An 18,604-nucleotide genomic window follows, 5' to 3' on the forward strand; every position below is an offset into this window, starting at 1 on the left:
AATATTTAGAGTTTCAAAAAGTGAATACAGTTTGCTACATAAAAAATAAAAATAAATCTTTTGTTTCTTGTTAAGGTTTTTTTTCTTCTTATTCACAAAAGTACACTTCATGTCACTGTACTCATGGTAATCATGCCCTGCTTGTCTTGTCTCATAACCATCATCTATCTTGTTGAGCCCATGACAAACCAGGTTTATTGAACACTTTTTCATATAATCCATCACATCAGAGGGATCCTAATTCTTTGGATCTTCACCACTAATGAGCATATCAGTAAACTTGATGACAAAGCTCCCACAATTCACAATTGTAATCTCTGAAAGTCATAACACAAAGTAGCTTTAGGGAAAAAGAGAAAAGTAAAACATAAACAATAAAAATCATCTAAAGAAACCTGAAAAAAGGTCAAAAAAGTAATGAAGATACATGCAATCCTTTCTTTGGACATTCAACGAAAGTATATGTCAGTTTGCTAGTATTTGTATATGATCGCCTGTATTGGTCAAAAGAAAATTCTCTCAATAACTAGGGGATGATAGTACAGAAGCACTCTATATGCTCAGTCAATTCTTCATCGTTATTATTAAGTGAGTTGTAAATTTTGAGTCTGTGCTCATCAATATAGAAAACCGCAAGAACGTAATGAAAGGTTTCACCAACTACTTCTTCGCCTGGGCGCATTGGTATTAAGACTCTGTCAGCATTCTCCCATGATATCTCTCTTTGTGTTACCCCATGTATTGAATGAATAAGTAAATAGGCATGTCCACTTTGAGATTGAAGAGGGTAGTAAGAAGATTTATCTTGAAGTTTAAGGTATTCCCCATTTCCCATTTGAATACATTATGAAATGTTATATTTGAGCATGCGGACTTAATGGCATTATTAGAGGTGGGATGATATATCATATTCTTCCCCAAATAATACATTGTCGCATCAATATGCTGCATCAAGTAAAAAAAAACCAAAAGATACAAAGTTAACTCAGGCGTAAAGAAGAAAAAATAAATGAACATCTAACAAAAAAGAACATGCCATCACGAACCTCATCATCAAGCGCATACATTCCATGGTGCATTTCATTAAAAAAAAAATCCTATATTTGGGTGTAAAATCTTTCATCAAGTTTATTCGTTCTCGTTTCTCCATCCTTTGTCCTGATTAAAAAATAAATTATTAATAACACACATAAGAACCCTGTTCAATGAAAGAAAATAGACAGAAAGTTATGCCTTGATGCCTAACTTGATTTAATTTGGAAAATAAAATTATGCCTTAAGGCTGAATTTGAAAAACTTTGGATCTAGATGTAATTATTCAACCTATGCCATAAGGCATAAATCTGCACAAAGAATTAAAATCTTACTTAGGATGATCAAATTTCCAGGCTGGAATGTTTTTTGGATTTATGAACTTTCTAAACCTGGACACTGATTTTTGGTGTGTATCATGATGGAATCAAATCGTCCGTAATCTTTCCAAATATTATCCGTTTATTGTGGTAGTTCATTGTAAACAGACTGGAGGACCCACTCAGGTGCAGAGGTATCGGCTATCTTCCTCTTTTTTCTCTGACCCTTGTCTTTAATGAAGAGAGTGCCTTCTCTTTTAGATTTGCTTGTTGGACAACAACAAGGGTCTGAATAACTTTATCACAATGAGCATCTTCTGTGGGAGAACCCTTTATGTCTTTAGCACACAATTCACTCCTAAACGGAATAACATTTTCAATAGGGCCTTTAGGTACCACACTAGTGAAATGAATCAGTGACTTTTCACCACCCTCATTAGTCTGTTCAGCAGGCAAATTTTCTGATTTGTTTTCAACCGCTGAAGACTCATTATTTTCTGATTCTGTTGTTCTATCTCTAACAGGAGATTCATTTAGTAAAGATGCTATTTTAGTATCATCTACCACACTACTTTCTTTTGTAGCATCTCGAACAGGAGATTCAATATCTTCAGATGTCATTGATATATCAACTAGCACACTACTAATTTTATCTCGAATAGGAGATGCAATTTCTTCTGAGGCCATTGCTGTAGCACATGGCACATTAGTTGATAGATGAGCATCTGAATTACCCTCCTCTGTTCTTCCACCTTCAACGAGAGATTGAACTTCACCAGATGTTGCCTTGGTAGTTGTTTGAATAGATTTCAAAAAAATCACATGTTAACAAAAGATTATGCCTGTTTTAGTAGTAGGATCCGTTTCAAAAATCACCTTGTTGAGATGAAAATATTGTCATCTAAACAAAATGTTTGATACATGTCCATAAGATCAACATGTTTCAAAAACTATCACTATCAACCCCCGTTAAAGAAAATCTTTTCCATTTTGTGCCTGTATGCCCAAACTATGAGAGGGAGAACGGTGTGGCTTCTTCAAACGTGTTCTCTTATATGCTACAATAAAAGTAGCTGCTCTTTAAGAACCCACATTAGTTTGTTCAATTTGTTGCGTACCCTCGGCAAAAAATCACAAACTCGTAAACAAAAAGCTGGATGGATTGTTCAAACTCGGTAGTTTCAAAATATCACTATTTTCGTTGTCGCCCGAAGAAAACATTTTTACGAGAAACGCCTCATTTATTTTTCTTTTGGACATCAAGTAGTCGAGTGACAGGTCTTTTTTGTTCTCTCTCTATGCTTTTCAACATGTGAGGACACTATTAAATCATCAATTAACAAATATTATCATGGATTATGCCGATTCAAATTTTAAACCTGATGTTAGAAGAGCACAGCTAGTTTATCCAAATTAACAAAATCATCAATTTTTCCATCCAAAGCCTTCTCCAAAAGCTGTAACAAAACAAAAAGAAAGTTATTTGGCTAAAAAAGAGAACAACTGTACGGACACAAAAAGTTACGCACGTACGGAAATGCAGTTTCAAAATATCAAAACAAAAGTTATGCCTTTTTAGGTAGAGTTTCAAAAATCACAAAGTTAAACAAAATTATACATGTATAAGCAAAGTTTCAAAATATCACTATGTTAAAGAAAAGTTATGCCTGTACAAGTAGAGTTTCAAAAAATTCACAAGTTAACAAAAGTTATGCCTCTTCAGGCAGAGTTTAAAAAATCACAAAGTTAAACAAAATTATGCATGTACAAGCAGAGTTTAAAAAAAAATCAAAAGGCAAAAGAAAAAATTCCCGTACATGAAGAGTTTCAAGTTAACAAAAATGCCTCTTCGGGAGTTTCAAAAATCACAAAGTTAAACAAAATTATGGATGTAGTTAGAAAAAGTTATGCCTCTTCAAAATATCAAAAATCTCAAAGTTAAAGAAAAGTTATGCACAAATACGAGAAGAGTTTCAAAAAATTCACAAGTTAACAAAAGTTATGCCTCTTCAGGCAGAGTTTCAAAAATCACAAAGTTAAACAAAATTATGGATGTACAGGCAGAGTTTCAAAATATCAAAAAGTTAAAGAAAAGTTATGCCTGTACATGAAGAGTTTCAAAAAAAAAAAAAAATCAAAAGTTGAAGAAAAGTTATGCTGACGGGCGAGTTTCAAAAATTCACAAGTTAACAAAAATTATGCCTCTTTAGACAGAGTTGCAAAAATCACAAAGTTAAACAAAATTATGGATGTACAGGCAGAGTTTCAAAATATCACAAAGTTAAAGAAAAGTTATGCCTGTACAGGAAGAGTTTCAAAAAAAAAAAAAATATCAAAAGTTGAAGAAAAGTTATGCCTGTACAGGCAGAGTTTCAAAAAAATTACTAGTTAACATAAGTTATGCCTATACAGGCAGAGTTTCAAAAATCACAAAGTTAAAGAAAATTATACATGTACAGGAAGAGTTTCAAAAATCACAAAGTTAAGAAATTTTATGCCTGTACAAGCAGAGTTTCAAAAAAACCACAAGTTAACAAAATTTATGCCTCTTCAGGCAGAGTTTGAAAAATCACAATGTTAATAAAAGTTATGACTGTACAAGCATAGTTTCAAATTCTACACAAAAATGGGATTCAAAAGAAAATAACCAAAATAGCCGGAAAAAAAAAAAACACAAAGTACATACCTCAACACGATGCTCTAGAGAAGAGCTTTAATTGTCATTTTCATCAACATTATTATTCCCTTCATCAATAACTCTTTCAACACTCTATTCAAATAAAAAACAGACAACAATAAAATAAGAACCACAGAAAAACATAAAACCAATTGACAAGGAAAAACTCAGTAAAAGTTATGCATGTGCAGGCAGAGTTTCAAAAATCACAAGTTTACAAAAGTTATGCCTCTTCAGGCAGAGTTTAAAAATGACAAGGTTAATAAAAGTTATAACTACACAGGCATAGTTTCAGATTCTACACAAAAGTGGGATTCAAAAGAAAATAACCAAAATAACCAAAAAAAAACAACACACAAAATACGTACCTCAACACGATGCTCTAGAGAAAAGCTTTGATTGTCATTTTCATCAACATTATGCCCTTCATCAATAACTCTTTCTTGACTCTATTTAAATGAAAATCAGACAACAATAAAATAAGAACCACATCAAAACATAAAAACCAATTGACAAACAAAAACTCAGTAGAAGTTAAGAAAAGTTATGCCTGTACAGGCAGAGTTTCAAAATATCACAAGTTAACAAAAGTTATGCCTCTTCAGGCAGAGTTTAAAAAGAAAATAATAAAAAATAGCCAAAAAACAAACACAAAATACATACCTCAACACGATGCTGTAGAGAAGAGCTTTGACTGACATTTTCATCAACATTATCATTCCCTTCATCAACAACTCTTTCATCACTCTATTCAAATAAAAAACAGACAACAATAAAATAAGAACCACAGAAAAACATAAAATCAATTGACAAGAAAAAAATTAGTAAAAGTTAAAACAAGTTATGCATGTGCAGGCAGAGTTTCAAAAATCACAAGTTTACAAAGTTATGCCTCTTCAGGCAGAGTTTGAAAAATCACAAATGTTAATAAAAGTTATGACTGTACAGGCATAGTATCAGATTCTACACAAAAATGGGATTCAAAAGAAAATAACCGAAAAAACAACACACAAAATACGTACATCAACACGATGCTCTAGATAAAAGCTTTGATTGTCATTTTCATCATCATTATTATACCCTTCATCAATAACTCTTTCATGACTCTATTAAATGAATACCAGACAACAATAAAATAAGAACCAAATCTGACATAAAAGAAAATTAAAAGAACCATTACATTTTCAGAGTACTTTTCATCGACAAACATCTCCTTTACTCCTTTAAATTGTGGAGCACGCTCTTTTTTATCCTTTTTGTGCATGTATAATAGCATAGTAGGTTCTTGAACTGTGCCAACAACATCACAATATTTTTCGCGATACACTGTCCACTTAGACTAAATCCAAACCATAAAAGCATGGACAAACCCAACAAAATGATAATTCGGGGTCTTTATTTCTTCCCTTTTTTTGAAAGCACTTCTCAGTGAATTGATAAGATCATTATAACACTCGTCCCCTAATTAAACCGCTGAAATAACTCAATATTCTCTATATATACAATATGTTCCCACTTCACAATCTTATCGTGTCTACCACCTAATAATACACGTCCTAGAGTTTTTCTAGAGTTTAATTAAACTTCTAGAGTTTTTCACGAAAGCCCTTAAGTCGGTCAGTTTCAAACCCTTTTTACTGTCCTCAATTTGAAAATACTTTCTCAACAAAGAACTTTCATTCGTTGTACTATATTTTTCAGCAAAGAACTACGAGGAGGTTCAATTCGCAGACCAGTGATTTTCTTAAACTCTTTCTCTGTGAATTTGGAAACTTTCCCATTGAAATTAAAATACTTGTCATCCTCCGTTCTCTGAACTTCTGACAACAAAACACCTGTCAATAGGACTCCAAACAACTTCAGATTATTCAACTTCATTACATTCCCAAAAGGAAGTTTTTCCAACATGTTCAACTGTCGTACTGATAAAAAACTCTCAACAGTCTTAAGATAACTTTCATCCCCTCGCCACGCAGCAGTAATATGTGGCCACCTATTTGGGTGGATATAATAATCAACAAATCGATCATCAACATTGTCACTGTCACTACTCATTTTCAAACACTGAAATTAGAAAAAAAATAAAAATAAATATCAAACAGACATGCAAATACAGAAAATAAAAACCCACCAAAAATACCCATCAAAAAATAAGAATAAAACACATGCATTTGGGGAAAAATGAAAAAGAAAAACCGCACACAAAACCCTTGTAAAAACTAAAATACATATACAAAACGTTTAAATAAAAAAACTAATCACAAAAAATAAATAACTATTAAAGGGAACTCACACTTCAAATGGAACTTCCAAAAGAAGAGAATTCAAGTTTGAAAGAGAGAATCGAACTTGAAACCATCACAAACACCGAATTGGTTGGAAAGTTTCCAAAATTGAGAAAAAGAATTATAAAATGAAGGAAAAAAGAAAGGGCGGGCAATTTATATATGTCATAAAAAAAGTTAAAAATTACCCAAGTGCACATGGAGTTAAAAAAATGGCACGTGCACAAAATTAGGCCTTCAGGTAGAACTTTGGATGTGAGTAAAAGTAAAGTTCTGCCTAAAGAGGCACAAGGCAGAGTTTCAAGTCAAACTCTGCCTGATTAGGAAGAGTTAGAAGCAAAACTCTACTTAATTAAACTATGCCTCTACCCACCAAAAAAAAAAAAAAAAAAAAAAAAAAAAAGATTGCTTATTCATTCTAAAACCACAAAAATAAGAAAAGGTATATGTTAAATCCAAAAAAGGATGTATTTCTTATTTAAATATAATATGCTTTAACAGTTTCAAAATAAATGGTAAAAGAACATGTGTATACATTTTTAAACGTCAAGGACGTGTGTGCAACACTCACATTTATTATTGTATGAGTTGATTAGAATTTGAAAAAATATTTGCAAGTTGCAAAAGTCTACCTTCAGGTAGAGTTTGACTGTAAACTCTACCAGATCAGGCAAAGTTTAACTGCAAACACTCTACCTGATCTGACAGAGTTAAGTGCAAATTGTAAATGCTACCTAATTAGGCAGAGTTTGACTGTAAACTCTACCTGATCAGGCAGAGTTTGACTACAAAAAAAAAAAACCAGTATACATAATTGCAAAAAAATAAAAAACACAATAATATAACACTTGCCTTCATCAAAAACCACAAATCAGCATACAAAAATATTGTGTTGTTCATAACATATACACATAAAAAAAAAACAAAAAAAAACATGAATTCACTTTTCTATATCAGTCCCCAGAAGTCAAGTCCTTCTCAATACGAGTATCTTCCGATGAAATCAAAATCCAACAAGGTAAACCATCATTATCCTTGTCTCCATCTTCGCATCTCTGACGTTTTCTAGAACTCCAACATCTGTTGCTACTTCATTTAAATTTTGCGATGCTTCATTTGAAGAAAACACATAATATTCGCGTGTATAAGCATCATTAATTTCAGCAACAATTGATGCTTTAAGTGCTTCAAATCTTTGGCGCTCTTCCTTTTCTTTCGCAATTTGCATTTCAACCTCAGAAAGTGTTTGAGTTTTACCAGACAATTGACTTGATGTAGAAACAGCAGCATCACAAAGAATATCCAGGGGATCATTTGTCGTAGAAGTAGCTTTACAAAGCATATTCACCGAATATTGCTGCAAATGTTTTTGCAAATGTGGATCTAACTTGCCCTCTTCATTTACCGGATCAGCTAAATCAGATTCTCTTTTAGTAGACCCACAACCTAAACATGATTTGTTTTCACGATAGAGTCGAACTAAACTTTCTATAGTGTCGATCAGAGAAACAAATCGTGTTTCCAAAAGTGTCAATTCTACTGTCTAAAGTAGTCTTTTCAACACATTTAGCAACAGCTTTAATCAAGTCAACAAATCTTTTATCCAATTCTTCTACACGGCTGTACAAACAATCCTACAAAAAGTAAGAATAATGAAAAAAGTAAGAATAATAAAAAATAAGAAAGTAAGTAAAAATAATCAAAAAAGAACAATACATGTATACAAACAAAGATATGATAAAAATTAAATCATACTGTGACTTGCTTGACAATAGTAGAGCGTTCATCTTCCAGTTTCTTATTCACACTGGACATAAAACCCTATATAGATAAATCAAATAAAAAAAACATGAATTATTAGGCCTGAACCCAAACATAACCTAAAGGAGTGTTGAACAAGTTAGCCCTGAAATTGTAGTAACTTCAGTTGACATAAAAAAGTTAAGCAAATTAGGTAGAGTTTTGCATTTTTTTTGTCAACTCCTGCTTGCAAAGTAAGCAAAAACTCTGCCTTAAGGCTTACTTTTATAACATAATCTGGTCTAAAGGCAGACTTTGACAAGCAGAGTGATATACCTCAAGGCATAAAGTTAGGCCTGAAGGCAGAAGTTGAATCACAGTTCTGCCTCTAAGGCATAACTTTTGAACAAAGTTAGGCCTAAAGGCAGAAGTTGAATCACAATTCTTCCTCTAAGGAATAACTTTTAAGCAAGTTATGCCTGAAGGCAGAAGTTGAATCACAAGTTAGGCCTGAAGGCATAATTTGAAACACACACACAACGATCTCTGCTGGTTAAAGCAAATATAATAGGGAGTTTTGAACAATTCCATAAATGTAAAAATAAAAATTAAAAAAAAAATACCAAATTACTACTTACATCAAGTATGTGATCAATCAGTGGTGGCGGTAAAACCACACTCGAAGAACAAGAGCCTGTATCAAAAGCAAATTGAAGTGCAACTGGATAATTGTGCCTCTCTTGTCCCATAGCAACAACAGAGTTGACATGAAACCTATTAAATCTCTATACCACAATACCCAAAAAAAAATAAAAAAAAAAAGACAAAAATGCAAAATAAAAAGAAAACAGCAACTGAAAAAACACATACGTTTTCAGCATGGAAGAAATTCTCTGTAACAACATTATAAGGAGCTTTCTTTGACGGACCCCAACGCAACATACGAGGAAACTTCAGACCATTATACTTTGAAAATCCTCGAAAAATAGGGAAAAGCTCAATTGCCTACACATGTAAAGCATAAGAAAACCCCGTTAATCATATAAGTCACGTGACTACTAAATGGCATGGTCTTGAAAGTCCTCAAACAACAACAAAGTGACTGTACCAACTGATCAAAACCAAGAGTACCCCAAGGATAATAAACCCGAAGAACATCATCATTAATTATCTTCATTATATGATCTTTAACGAAACATTGCTCATCACGTCTAACAACACCCTCTCCACTATATTGACCTCAGCAAGCCTAACAACATCACTATGTTTTGCCCAAAAACCAGTAGGCCGATTAATTGAACAAAACTGTAAGAACCTCTTGAGATCAGACAACTTTATTCTATCCACATTTGGAAAATATCGCCTCAACAATCTATTTGGTTTGGTAGAAACAACACTAAAACCACCACCACAATTATCCAAACCCGTAATAAGATGGAAACAATCGCGATCAAATACACATTCACGATAAAAAATCTTAAACTTTAACACACTATCAGTACCAGAGTCAACTTGGGATAAAACCAAGCAATGGAACATATATCACACAAGTGTAGATCAGCCAACTCCATAAAAGATCCAAACACACCCCTTTTTAACAACTCCAAATTAGAGACACTCAAAAATGACATAATCAAATCCTTAAATTTAAAATCACCACTCCTGCGTACCACACCACAAATCAATGTTCAAACTTAACCAAACGATCGTCTGCTATAAAAAATAAATTAATATGAAGAGAAGTCAAATTAGAGTCCAAAAGTTAGTCAAGTTAGAGTCCAAAAGTTAGTCAACTTAGGCCATCAGGCAGAACTTTACAGTCCAAGTCGATTTACATTCAAAAAGTTAGTCAAGTTCTGCCTTCAGGCAGCACTTTAGAGTCCAAAAAGGTAGTCAAGTTAGGCCATCAGACAGAACTTTACAATCCAAAAGTTAGTCAAAAACTAGTCAAGTTCTACCTTCAGACAACACTTTAGAGTCTAAAAAAGTAGTCAAGTTAGGCCATCTGGCAGAACTTTACAATCCAAAAGTTAGTCAAGTTTTGCCTTCAGATGGAACTTTACATTCAAAAAGTTAGTCAAGTTCTACCTTTAGGCAGCATTTTAGAGTCCAAAAAGGTAGTCAAGTTAGGCAATCAGACAGAACTTTACAATTGAAAAGTTAGTCAAGCTCTTCCTTCAGGCAGCACTTTAGAGTCCAAAATGTTAGTCAAGTTCTGCCGTACAAATCCAAAAGTTAGTCAAGTTCTGCCAGGTAGAACTTTACAAATTCAAAAGGTGGCAGAACTTTACATTCAAAAAGTCAGTCAAGTTCTACCTTCAGGCAGCACTTTAGAGTCCAAAAAGGTAGTCAAGTTAGGCCATCAGGCAGAACTTTACAAGTCAAGTTCTGCCTTCAGGCAGCACTTTAGAGTCCAATAAGGTAGTCAACTTAAGCTTTAAGGCAGAACTTTACATTCCCAATGTAGTCAAGTTATTAAAAAAGAAAGGAACAATTAACATGTACCATAATACAATGAGTTACTGGACTGCTACACAAACCAAAAAATCACCTGCATCATAGAAGGAAGAGAATAGACAAAAGTTTAGTTTCATAAACAAAAAAACATACACAAAACCATAACACACAACACATGCTGGAATAGAAACACGTACAAAAATAACTTCATTCATAAGTTATGCAGGAATAAGGATAAGTTTAGTTACAAAAACAAAAAATTAAACATAAATTAAGGAGTTTGAACAACTTAGGACTGAAGGCAGAGGTTGAGTCACAGCTCTTCTCTCTAATGCATAACTTTTTAGCAAGTTAGGCCTGAAGGCAAAAGTTAAATCACAGGCAGAAGTTGCCTGAAGGCAGAGGTTGAATCAAAATTAGAACATTCAACACAAAGAAATCCAAAAGCACATATTAGGCCTGAAGGCAAAAGTTGAATCACAGACAGAAGTTGCTTGAAGGCAGAAGTTGAATCAAAACTTAGAACATTCAACACAAAGAAATCACAGGCAGAAGTTGCACAAGGTAGAGGTTGAATCAAAACTTAGAACATTCAACACAAAGAAATCCAAAAGCACATATAAAAAATCCACAAAAAACAAAGAAAACACGACATAACCATGAAAAAATCATACAGAAACTTTGAGTAAACACTAAAACCATAGTTTACAATTAGAACGATCAATTACATACAAAAAAATTATGGAAAAAAAAAACGAAGGTGAAGAATATACCTACAATAAACAAAATCGACTACAACAACAACAATAATAACAACTATAAATTCGTACCTAAATATTCGTACAATTATAGAGAAACAACTCAAAGAGAAAACAGGAGACACAAAGAAAAAGCGCGTAATAATCGAAAAAAAAGCGTAAATATGTAATAGTAAGGGTTCAAGAGGGTAAGGGGTAATTTCATCCGAAAAAATTCACTAAAAGAGGCGGAAGGGTAAATATTAAAGACCACGCGTTTGAAGGGCAAAAGTTAAAGACCATCGCGTTTGAAGGACAATCCCCGCAAAAAAAAAGAATCACAATAAGCAGTAGCATGGGGTTAAGTCCAAAACTTTGGCACTAGAGAACTAAAAGCAAGCAAGAAAAAACCAATTAAAATGGGCCATTACAAATGGAGAACTAACCATATATACGGTCCATGCATCTAGTTTGCAGCTGATGTATCCCACTGTATAATCGGTGTATATGTTCTGTATAACTATATATAAGTTGTTCAAGTTCTTTTGTAAATTTACATATAAATCCGTATACACTATTATACATTACTATAAATTACATATACATTCTTATACACTATGTAATGTATAAATAATGTATATTCTTTGTACAACAATGTCTAAATAGCGTATAACCATGTCTAAACCATATATTCCTCGGAAGACTCAAAAATTCCTCTCAAACACCCCATATCTCCATATGTACGCCACCATCCATCATATCTCCATTTATAGTTGTTATTGAACTAAATCTAATAGAGTTGCTAGTTTGAGAAGAGATTCGTGGGTAAGAGTAAAATCATCATTGTCGGGTTTCGAATCTCTTGAAATTACACCTTCATATCATATCGAATCTCAGATTTAAAATATTCATCTGGAATGATGACAAGGTAACGTTCCCTTATGAGTTTAATTTAAGACCCAACAACAAATTTCTCACAATGAATTTGACGAAGTCTCCAATTTGGTTGGCTTAACAAAAGCCTTGCCTCTGCAGCTCTACCAATATTTAAGGAATTATATCCCCTAATGCCAAAAAAGAGTCGCTCGCAGTTGAAGAACGAGGGTTGAAGAATTATGGGCTACACAGGTAATAAGGAGTTGTGCCGAATTTCGTAAAGTAGATCACGTGAGAGGTCTTAGACCGTAATGATCTCATTACAAATCCAAATCCCCACCAGGCAACATTCGGTGAATTTGATTATTTTAGGAATGGAACTGAACTGTAGCTCACCAAAAGTTGCCGTTGAAGTCGATTTCTCCAATAAAAAGCCCAAATCCTAGTTTTGACAAACCAGTAGAGATAAATTCTCCTCTCCCGAAAGTTACTGTGATCTTTAACAAGTGAAAAGAAAAAGAAGGGTTGTAGAGGGTGCAAAGGAAAAGGGGGCCTGCTGCAACCAACTTCTCGATTAGAGGAACCTTCACATCCAGGATTAGATCATCTCACAGAACTTTATATTCGAAATCCTCATTCTGCTTGGGTCCTACAAAGAAGAGCCAAGCCCTTCAACTTGGCGTACGTAGTAATGTTATACCTGTTTCTCCTAATTCTCAGTTCACATTGCAGAATCAAATCACCATCTTCTATCAGGATCACACATAAACTCCGCTCAAAACACGGAGAGAAAATGCAAACAGGAACTCAAACAAAAAGAAAAGGGGACTGCAAGGCTTTAACCATTAACAAATGCAACGCACTATGAAAGCTAGTCTTTGTTTACAAATTTATGACAATATACCTAATCAAACAGCAATTACATATATTCGACCATTGTATTACACAACCATTACAAAAAAAAAAAAAGTCCTATGAAGACACAAAATGCTTTCAAGAAGATATTCATAACCACACTGACTTGAGAAGAAAAAATAACTAGATAAAAACCCGCCTGCTTCCAGGATCAACCCGCAATAACAAATCTGCATCACTTTTAGGCCTGTAAAAAGAGGTCAGAAAACAATCAGACACAACTTATGAACCCCCTTACCCCACCCAAAAGTTAACGCAGCACATATTCCAACAGTTTTGATAAATTATATAACTACCTTGTTAGCAATATTGTTAGAAAGCCAATCAAGTCCCTCGTAAAGCCCCTCTCCAGAAGTTGCACAAGTGCTCTGGATGTACCTGACACAGCAAAGACCCAATTTAGAAAGTCCTCGAAAGTAAGTAAAGCAGTGAGGTCTTCAAAAGTAAGCAAAGCATTCACAAGCACTGGCAAAATGCTTACCAGTGGCGCTGCCTGAGGGAGTGCAGTCCAAGCTTGTCAGTTATTTCAGCAGCATTCATCGCATTAGGAAGATCTTGTTTGTTAGCAAAAACTAGAAGCACAGCATCCCGAAGTTCATCCTGCGACAGACAATAAATGACAAAATACAGTCACAGGTCACTCAAGGAACTTTAACTGAAAAAATGAGATCCCCAAGTTTATCTTGCAATTGCCATCCAAAAATAATGAGAAGTAGCTAAGGCCACAAAATCACATAGATAATAATGGTACGTATGAGCTGTAAGTAGCAAAGTAGGTGGTTTTCTCATAGATTGCTACCTTCCCTACTGCCCCTGGCCTATTTTGTCTGTGTTCTTATACGGAAAAAGAAAAGACTGGATTATCATTCATTTCACCAACAAAAAAATCCTAAAAAGTAATAATGGAAGAAAAGACAAACAGCTCGAGGAATATTGAGCAGTGAATCGTTCAAACAATAACAATGCCAAATCACTAGAACAGCTCCTTTGGTTCATTTGAACTTGGAGAATTGAACTGGATTAGACACAATCTGATATTGTCAATAACTATTTAGCATTTTTTACCCCACCTTCACGGGCTTCACCCCCTCCTTGGGGGTGCAGGGGGTGGGGGAGTCGATAGTGGTTTACCACTTTCTCACCTTGGTTGTTATGGTTGGAGTGAGGGGCTCTATCACTTGAGCAACCCTACCTTGGCGTTTAACCTTCTTTTAATTTAGATTAAAATCAATAAATTTTCCTCTGCTAATGTTAGGCAGTTATTTATATTAATAGTCCGTTATTTGTTGGCCAACAAATGATATTCACGGAGAATTTTGTCATAGAGGATCCAAGTACATATACAATCAATCATCTTTACTTGAACTCAAATAAGCACATAAATTCAAGCTATACAGCTCAAAAGTCATAATGCCAGATGTTTACTTTCTGGAAAAAATAATAACCCTGCACATAGTGTAGACAAGGATCATTACCTCATTCAACATCCTATGCAATTCATCTCTTGCTTCTACGACACGGTCTCTATCATTGCTATCAACCACAAAAATGAGACCCTGAGTGTTCTGGAAGTAGTGCCTCCACAATGGTCGGATCTGCCAAAAGTGAAAAACATAAGAAGTTAGAAATTGTTCAAAAGCTTCATTATGTGTGAAGGAATAAAGCTACCAGGAAACAACAAAAAAGATGTCACCGAGGGAAGAAGTGGTAAGACTTAGTTTCAGCAAAAAGTATATACAAGGGCCAAACAGATGCAGAACTTACAGTCTTTAGAAAGAAAAAAAAAAAAAAAAAGGAGAGTATACCTTGTCTTGACCCCCGACATCCCAAACAGTGAAGCTGATGTTCTTGTACTCAACAGTCTCCACATTGAAACCTGAAAATTGTCGATTATTACCAATAGCATATTGAAGCAGTAAGGTATTATTTGCATGAGTGCACATTTTCTATAAGCTGACAAGTATCTCTTGGAACAAGTTATGTTTTCAATAGTCACCAAGAAAATACAGTGATATAACAGATACCATTAGCTACTAATTTAATATCATATATTTTATCATACAGAGCATTATGAGTCTGCATGACAAACTGTCACTGATAAACATTGAGAAGTTTAAGAGCACCACTTTGCTAAGGCTACTTACCATAAAGAACCAAAGCACAGAGGCAGACAATGGGAGGGATAGGTTATAACCAGCCAATTATTTGCAGCAAATGACACCAGGAAGAAGGATTTATAATATTTCCTACCACCATTCATATTCTCTATTTATCAAAATAACAAGTAGGTTAATCTTTTGAGTGATAAGTTGTGCATAGAAGTGACAAGACAGGACAGTTCAAGTGGAAAGCTCCCTCCACCGCCAGCCTTGCAGTTTGGGGGGGTTCAAGTCACCACAAGAAAGTGGGGACAGGCCACTATTGACGCAAAGAGATCGGGATTGGGGGTATGGGTAGATGTGGTTTACCAATAAAACAAAGGCTGCACAACATAAGTCGATCCTCATAATAAGGTTTGGCACTAATTGATACACATCATGCAACATACCTAATAACATACACAAATAGAGACCAACTTAAAGTAATAAAGTTAATGCTATGCCTAACAAGTGCATATGGGGAACAGGCAAAAGGAATGTTCAAGCCTTACAACCAAAGTTTTAAATGCAGAGATCATTATGGTTGCTGGTGTATGCAGTGATGTTACATACCAATGGTAGGAATAGTAGTGACGATCTCTCCGAGCTTCAACTTGTACAATATGGTGGTCTTACCAGCTGCATCGAGACCAACCATTAGAATGCGCATTTCTTTCTTGGCGAAAAGCCGACTGAAGAGCTTGGTGAATGTCAACCCCATTTTCGCTTCCTTGTTGATGATCCCTACACCACATTATCACACAATTAAATCATCCATGGTTGCCTTTAAAATTCAGATCCATAAGCTGATTCATACCAAATTGCATTCTATATATGGATCTGAATGACAAAGCAAAATGATCATATTGACGAGCAAAATCCACATTTGAAAAATTCATGATACAAACCACTATACATTACAATTTTCCCAGAGATCGAAGTAGTAGAATGACGCACAGGTAAAAGAATACAAATTAACAGCTAAATCTGAGATAGATAACCTCAAATCAGAACAAATATAGCAAAAATTGAATTTCAACATGACATTGAACACGTTCTGGCATAAAATCAATCGGAAACATTCTCAAAGCCATACAAAACGATTTTCAATAGACCAAAACACAATAGAATGACTCAATCTTCAGATCACAGCAAAAATGAAACAAAAGCAGCTACAAACCTATAAATCTAGTATGGAAAAACACAAATCACACAGATACCAACCGCGCACCGTCAATGTAGCAAAGTTTCCTAGAATTTAACAGTAATCAAACACATCCTAGCCTAGAATCAACCAGTAATGTTAGGTTGATGAAATATGAAGATTTACCTGAAAAAGAGCTTATAAAGGAGGGATCTAAATGAGAGTATTAACGCTGAAATATATTATGTAAAGGAAATTTGATGCAATATTTATATATAAATAGAGGAAAGGAGATCCGCCTTTTCAATGTTACGAAAATGGGTATCTGGGGTTTTGTGAAATGACGAGAATGCCATTCATTTCTAATGGTGTGGCCGGTGAGTGCGTTTTCCACCGTCAGTCTCTTTCGTGTATGTTGGCAACTGCAATCACATACTGCCACGTTTAATTCTTTTAATTTATGGTAAGCAAGGTATTCTTAATCTAATTAATATTCCCTCCCTTTCATATTACTTGTCTACTTTCCCCTTTACACCAACTCATAAATAAAAAATATATTTTTACTACATTACTCTTATCTCTCATTTAATTGCATTCTAATCGATATTGGTTACTTTAAAAAACAATTAATGTTAAGGATAAACTATAAAAAAAACTTAATTAATTCTATCTTGATTTTGTAAATTGACAGATATTTTACGACGAATATTTATAATAATATGGACAAATAATATGAGACGGAGGGAGTAATAATTACACTGTTGTCTATGTGACACTTTTAATCTTTCAAGATTCAAAATGTCTTTTTCACTGTATTAACATGATAAAAATTACAATTTATAGTTATTTTTTTAATAATTTTGAATATTTAAATTTAAATTTTAAAATATGGAGTTGATCTAATTCAATTTAATTTCAAAAGTTAGTCAAATTAACTCTTGAAAAACAATAAAAATTGATAAGGACAAGGGAGTACGTTTTATAGGCTTAGTTTTGATTTTATTTGTTACGGTGTAACACATTTTTACATGAGAAACAACTTATGAGTTATAGCCTATTTGGCCAAGCTTATTTTTCCCCAAAAGTACTTATTTTTTTAATAAGTGCTTATTTTAAAAAAGTGAGGTGTTTGACCAAGCTTTTGAGAGAAAATAAATACTTCACAAGAAGCGTAGTTTAGCTTTTTCTAATTTTAAAAAAATAGTTTTTGCTCAAAAGCACTATTTTGAAAAGCACTTTTGAGAAAAATACACTTAGAAGCACTTTTTAAAAGCTTGGTCAAACACTAATTGCTACTCAAAAGTGTTTTTTTAATTAATTGGTCAAATACAAACTGATTTTCATCAAAAGTACCTTTTTAAAAAGCACTTTTAAAAAAAATACTTTTCAAAATAAGTTAATTTTAAAAGTTTGACACCTTTTCAGCCTTTTTCAGTAAGACCTATACATTGCAGCAATTCCCTCTCGTAAGGGACTACGTGCGTGATCTTTTAAAAAATCAAACGTATGATATTTGTTAGAATTTGATCGATTTTGATACGGTGCAATTGTCTTTTTATGCTACTGATGACTCATAATTAGTATAGACACTTACCGTAACTAACTTTTAAATGACTTAATCGAGTAAATGTTAAAACAATCTAAACTCTAAATTATGGATTGAGCTCCTCTCCATTTTCCTTCTCTCCATTTTCCCCAAGTTCTACCTTAGATTAGAGACACATGGCATGGGTTAGAATTAATGACTAAGATTTAATTGATTAAAATAAGACCCTAACCATAGTTTATATAATTAATAACTTATCCATAAATATATTAAAATACTTTCTCTCTCTTCCTATTTAATATTCCATGTTTTTTTCAATCATGATAACTCTTTAATGGTGATATTTGTCAGAATATAGACAACTCTTTCAGAAATATACAATTACCAATTGAATAATGGGGTCTATATTATGTGAATTAGTAAGCATCATAATTGAAAAAATGGAAAATATCACCAATTGAATAATGGGTCTATTAGGGAAAAAAATTAAGTGGCAAAAAATAATCTGGTAAATTAGAAAAAATATTTTACTGGGTAGGAAAAGTAAATAGGGAGAGAAAGAAAAATATTCTAATATATTTATGAATAAGTTATTAATAATGTAATCATGATTAGGGCCTTGTTTTAATCAATTAAATCTTAGTCATTAATTCTAACTCATGACATGTGTCTCTAATCTAAGGTAGAACTTGGGGAAAATGGAGAGAAGGGAAATGGAGAGGAGCCCAATCCCTAAA

At 33.6% G+C, this 18,604-nt stretch overlaps 1 protein-coding gene across 1 annotated transcript; it reads right to left on the reverse strand.

Moving 5' to 3' along the window:
• Positions 1–12,961: 12,961 nt before the first annotated feature.
• On the reverse strand, positions 12,962–16,587 carry LOC132067150 (ADP-ribosylation factor 2). Its single transcript, XM_059460299.1, has 7 exons — positions 16,508–16,587; positions 15,751–15,921; positions 14,845–14,915; positions 14,515–14,634; positions 13,521–13,639; positions 13,336–13,417; positions 12,962–13,226 (listed from the first exon to the last, which is right to left on the reverse strand). Exons 2-7 carry the CDS (start codon positions 15,896–15,898, stop codon positions 13,221–13,223), a joined length of 546 nt encoding a protein of 181 aa, XP_059316282.1. The 5' UTR covers positions 15,899–15,921; positions 16,508–16,587; the 3' UTR covers positions 12,962–13,220.
• Between the last annotated feature and the right edge of the window lie 2,017 nt (positions 16,588–18,604).

Source organism: Lycium ferocissimum, chromosome 8 (genome assembly GCF_029784015.1).
Source record: "Lycium ferocissimum isolate CSIRO_LF1 chromosome 8, AGI_CSIRO_Lferr_CH_V1, whole genome shotgun sequence".
NCBI classification, from domain to species: Eukaryota; Viridiplantae; Streptophyta; class Magnoliopsida; order Solanales; family Solanaceae; genus Lycium; species Lycium ferocissimum.

Bases quoted from the DNA above. Each gene is read 5' to 3' on its own strand.
- LOC132067150 (XM_059460299.1), bottom strand. From the start codon at position 15,898: ATGGGGTTGACATTCACCAAGCTCTTCAGTCGGCTTTTCGCCAAGAAA. The intron at 14,635-14,844 runs GTATACTCTCCT...CACTTTTGGCAG, and splicing joins ATGTCGGGGGTCAAGACAAG to ATCCGACCATTGTGGAGGCA. The intron at 13,640-14,514 runs GTAATGATCCTT...TGTCTGTCGCAG, and splicing joins TGCATAGGATGTTGAATGAG to GATGAACTTCGGGATGCTGT.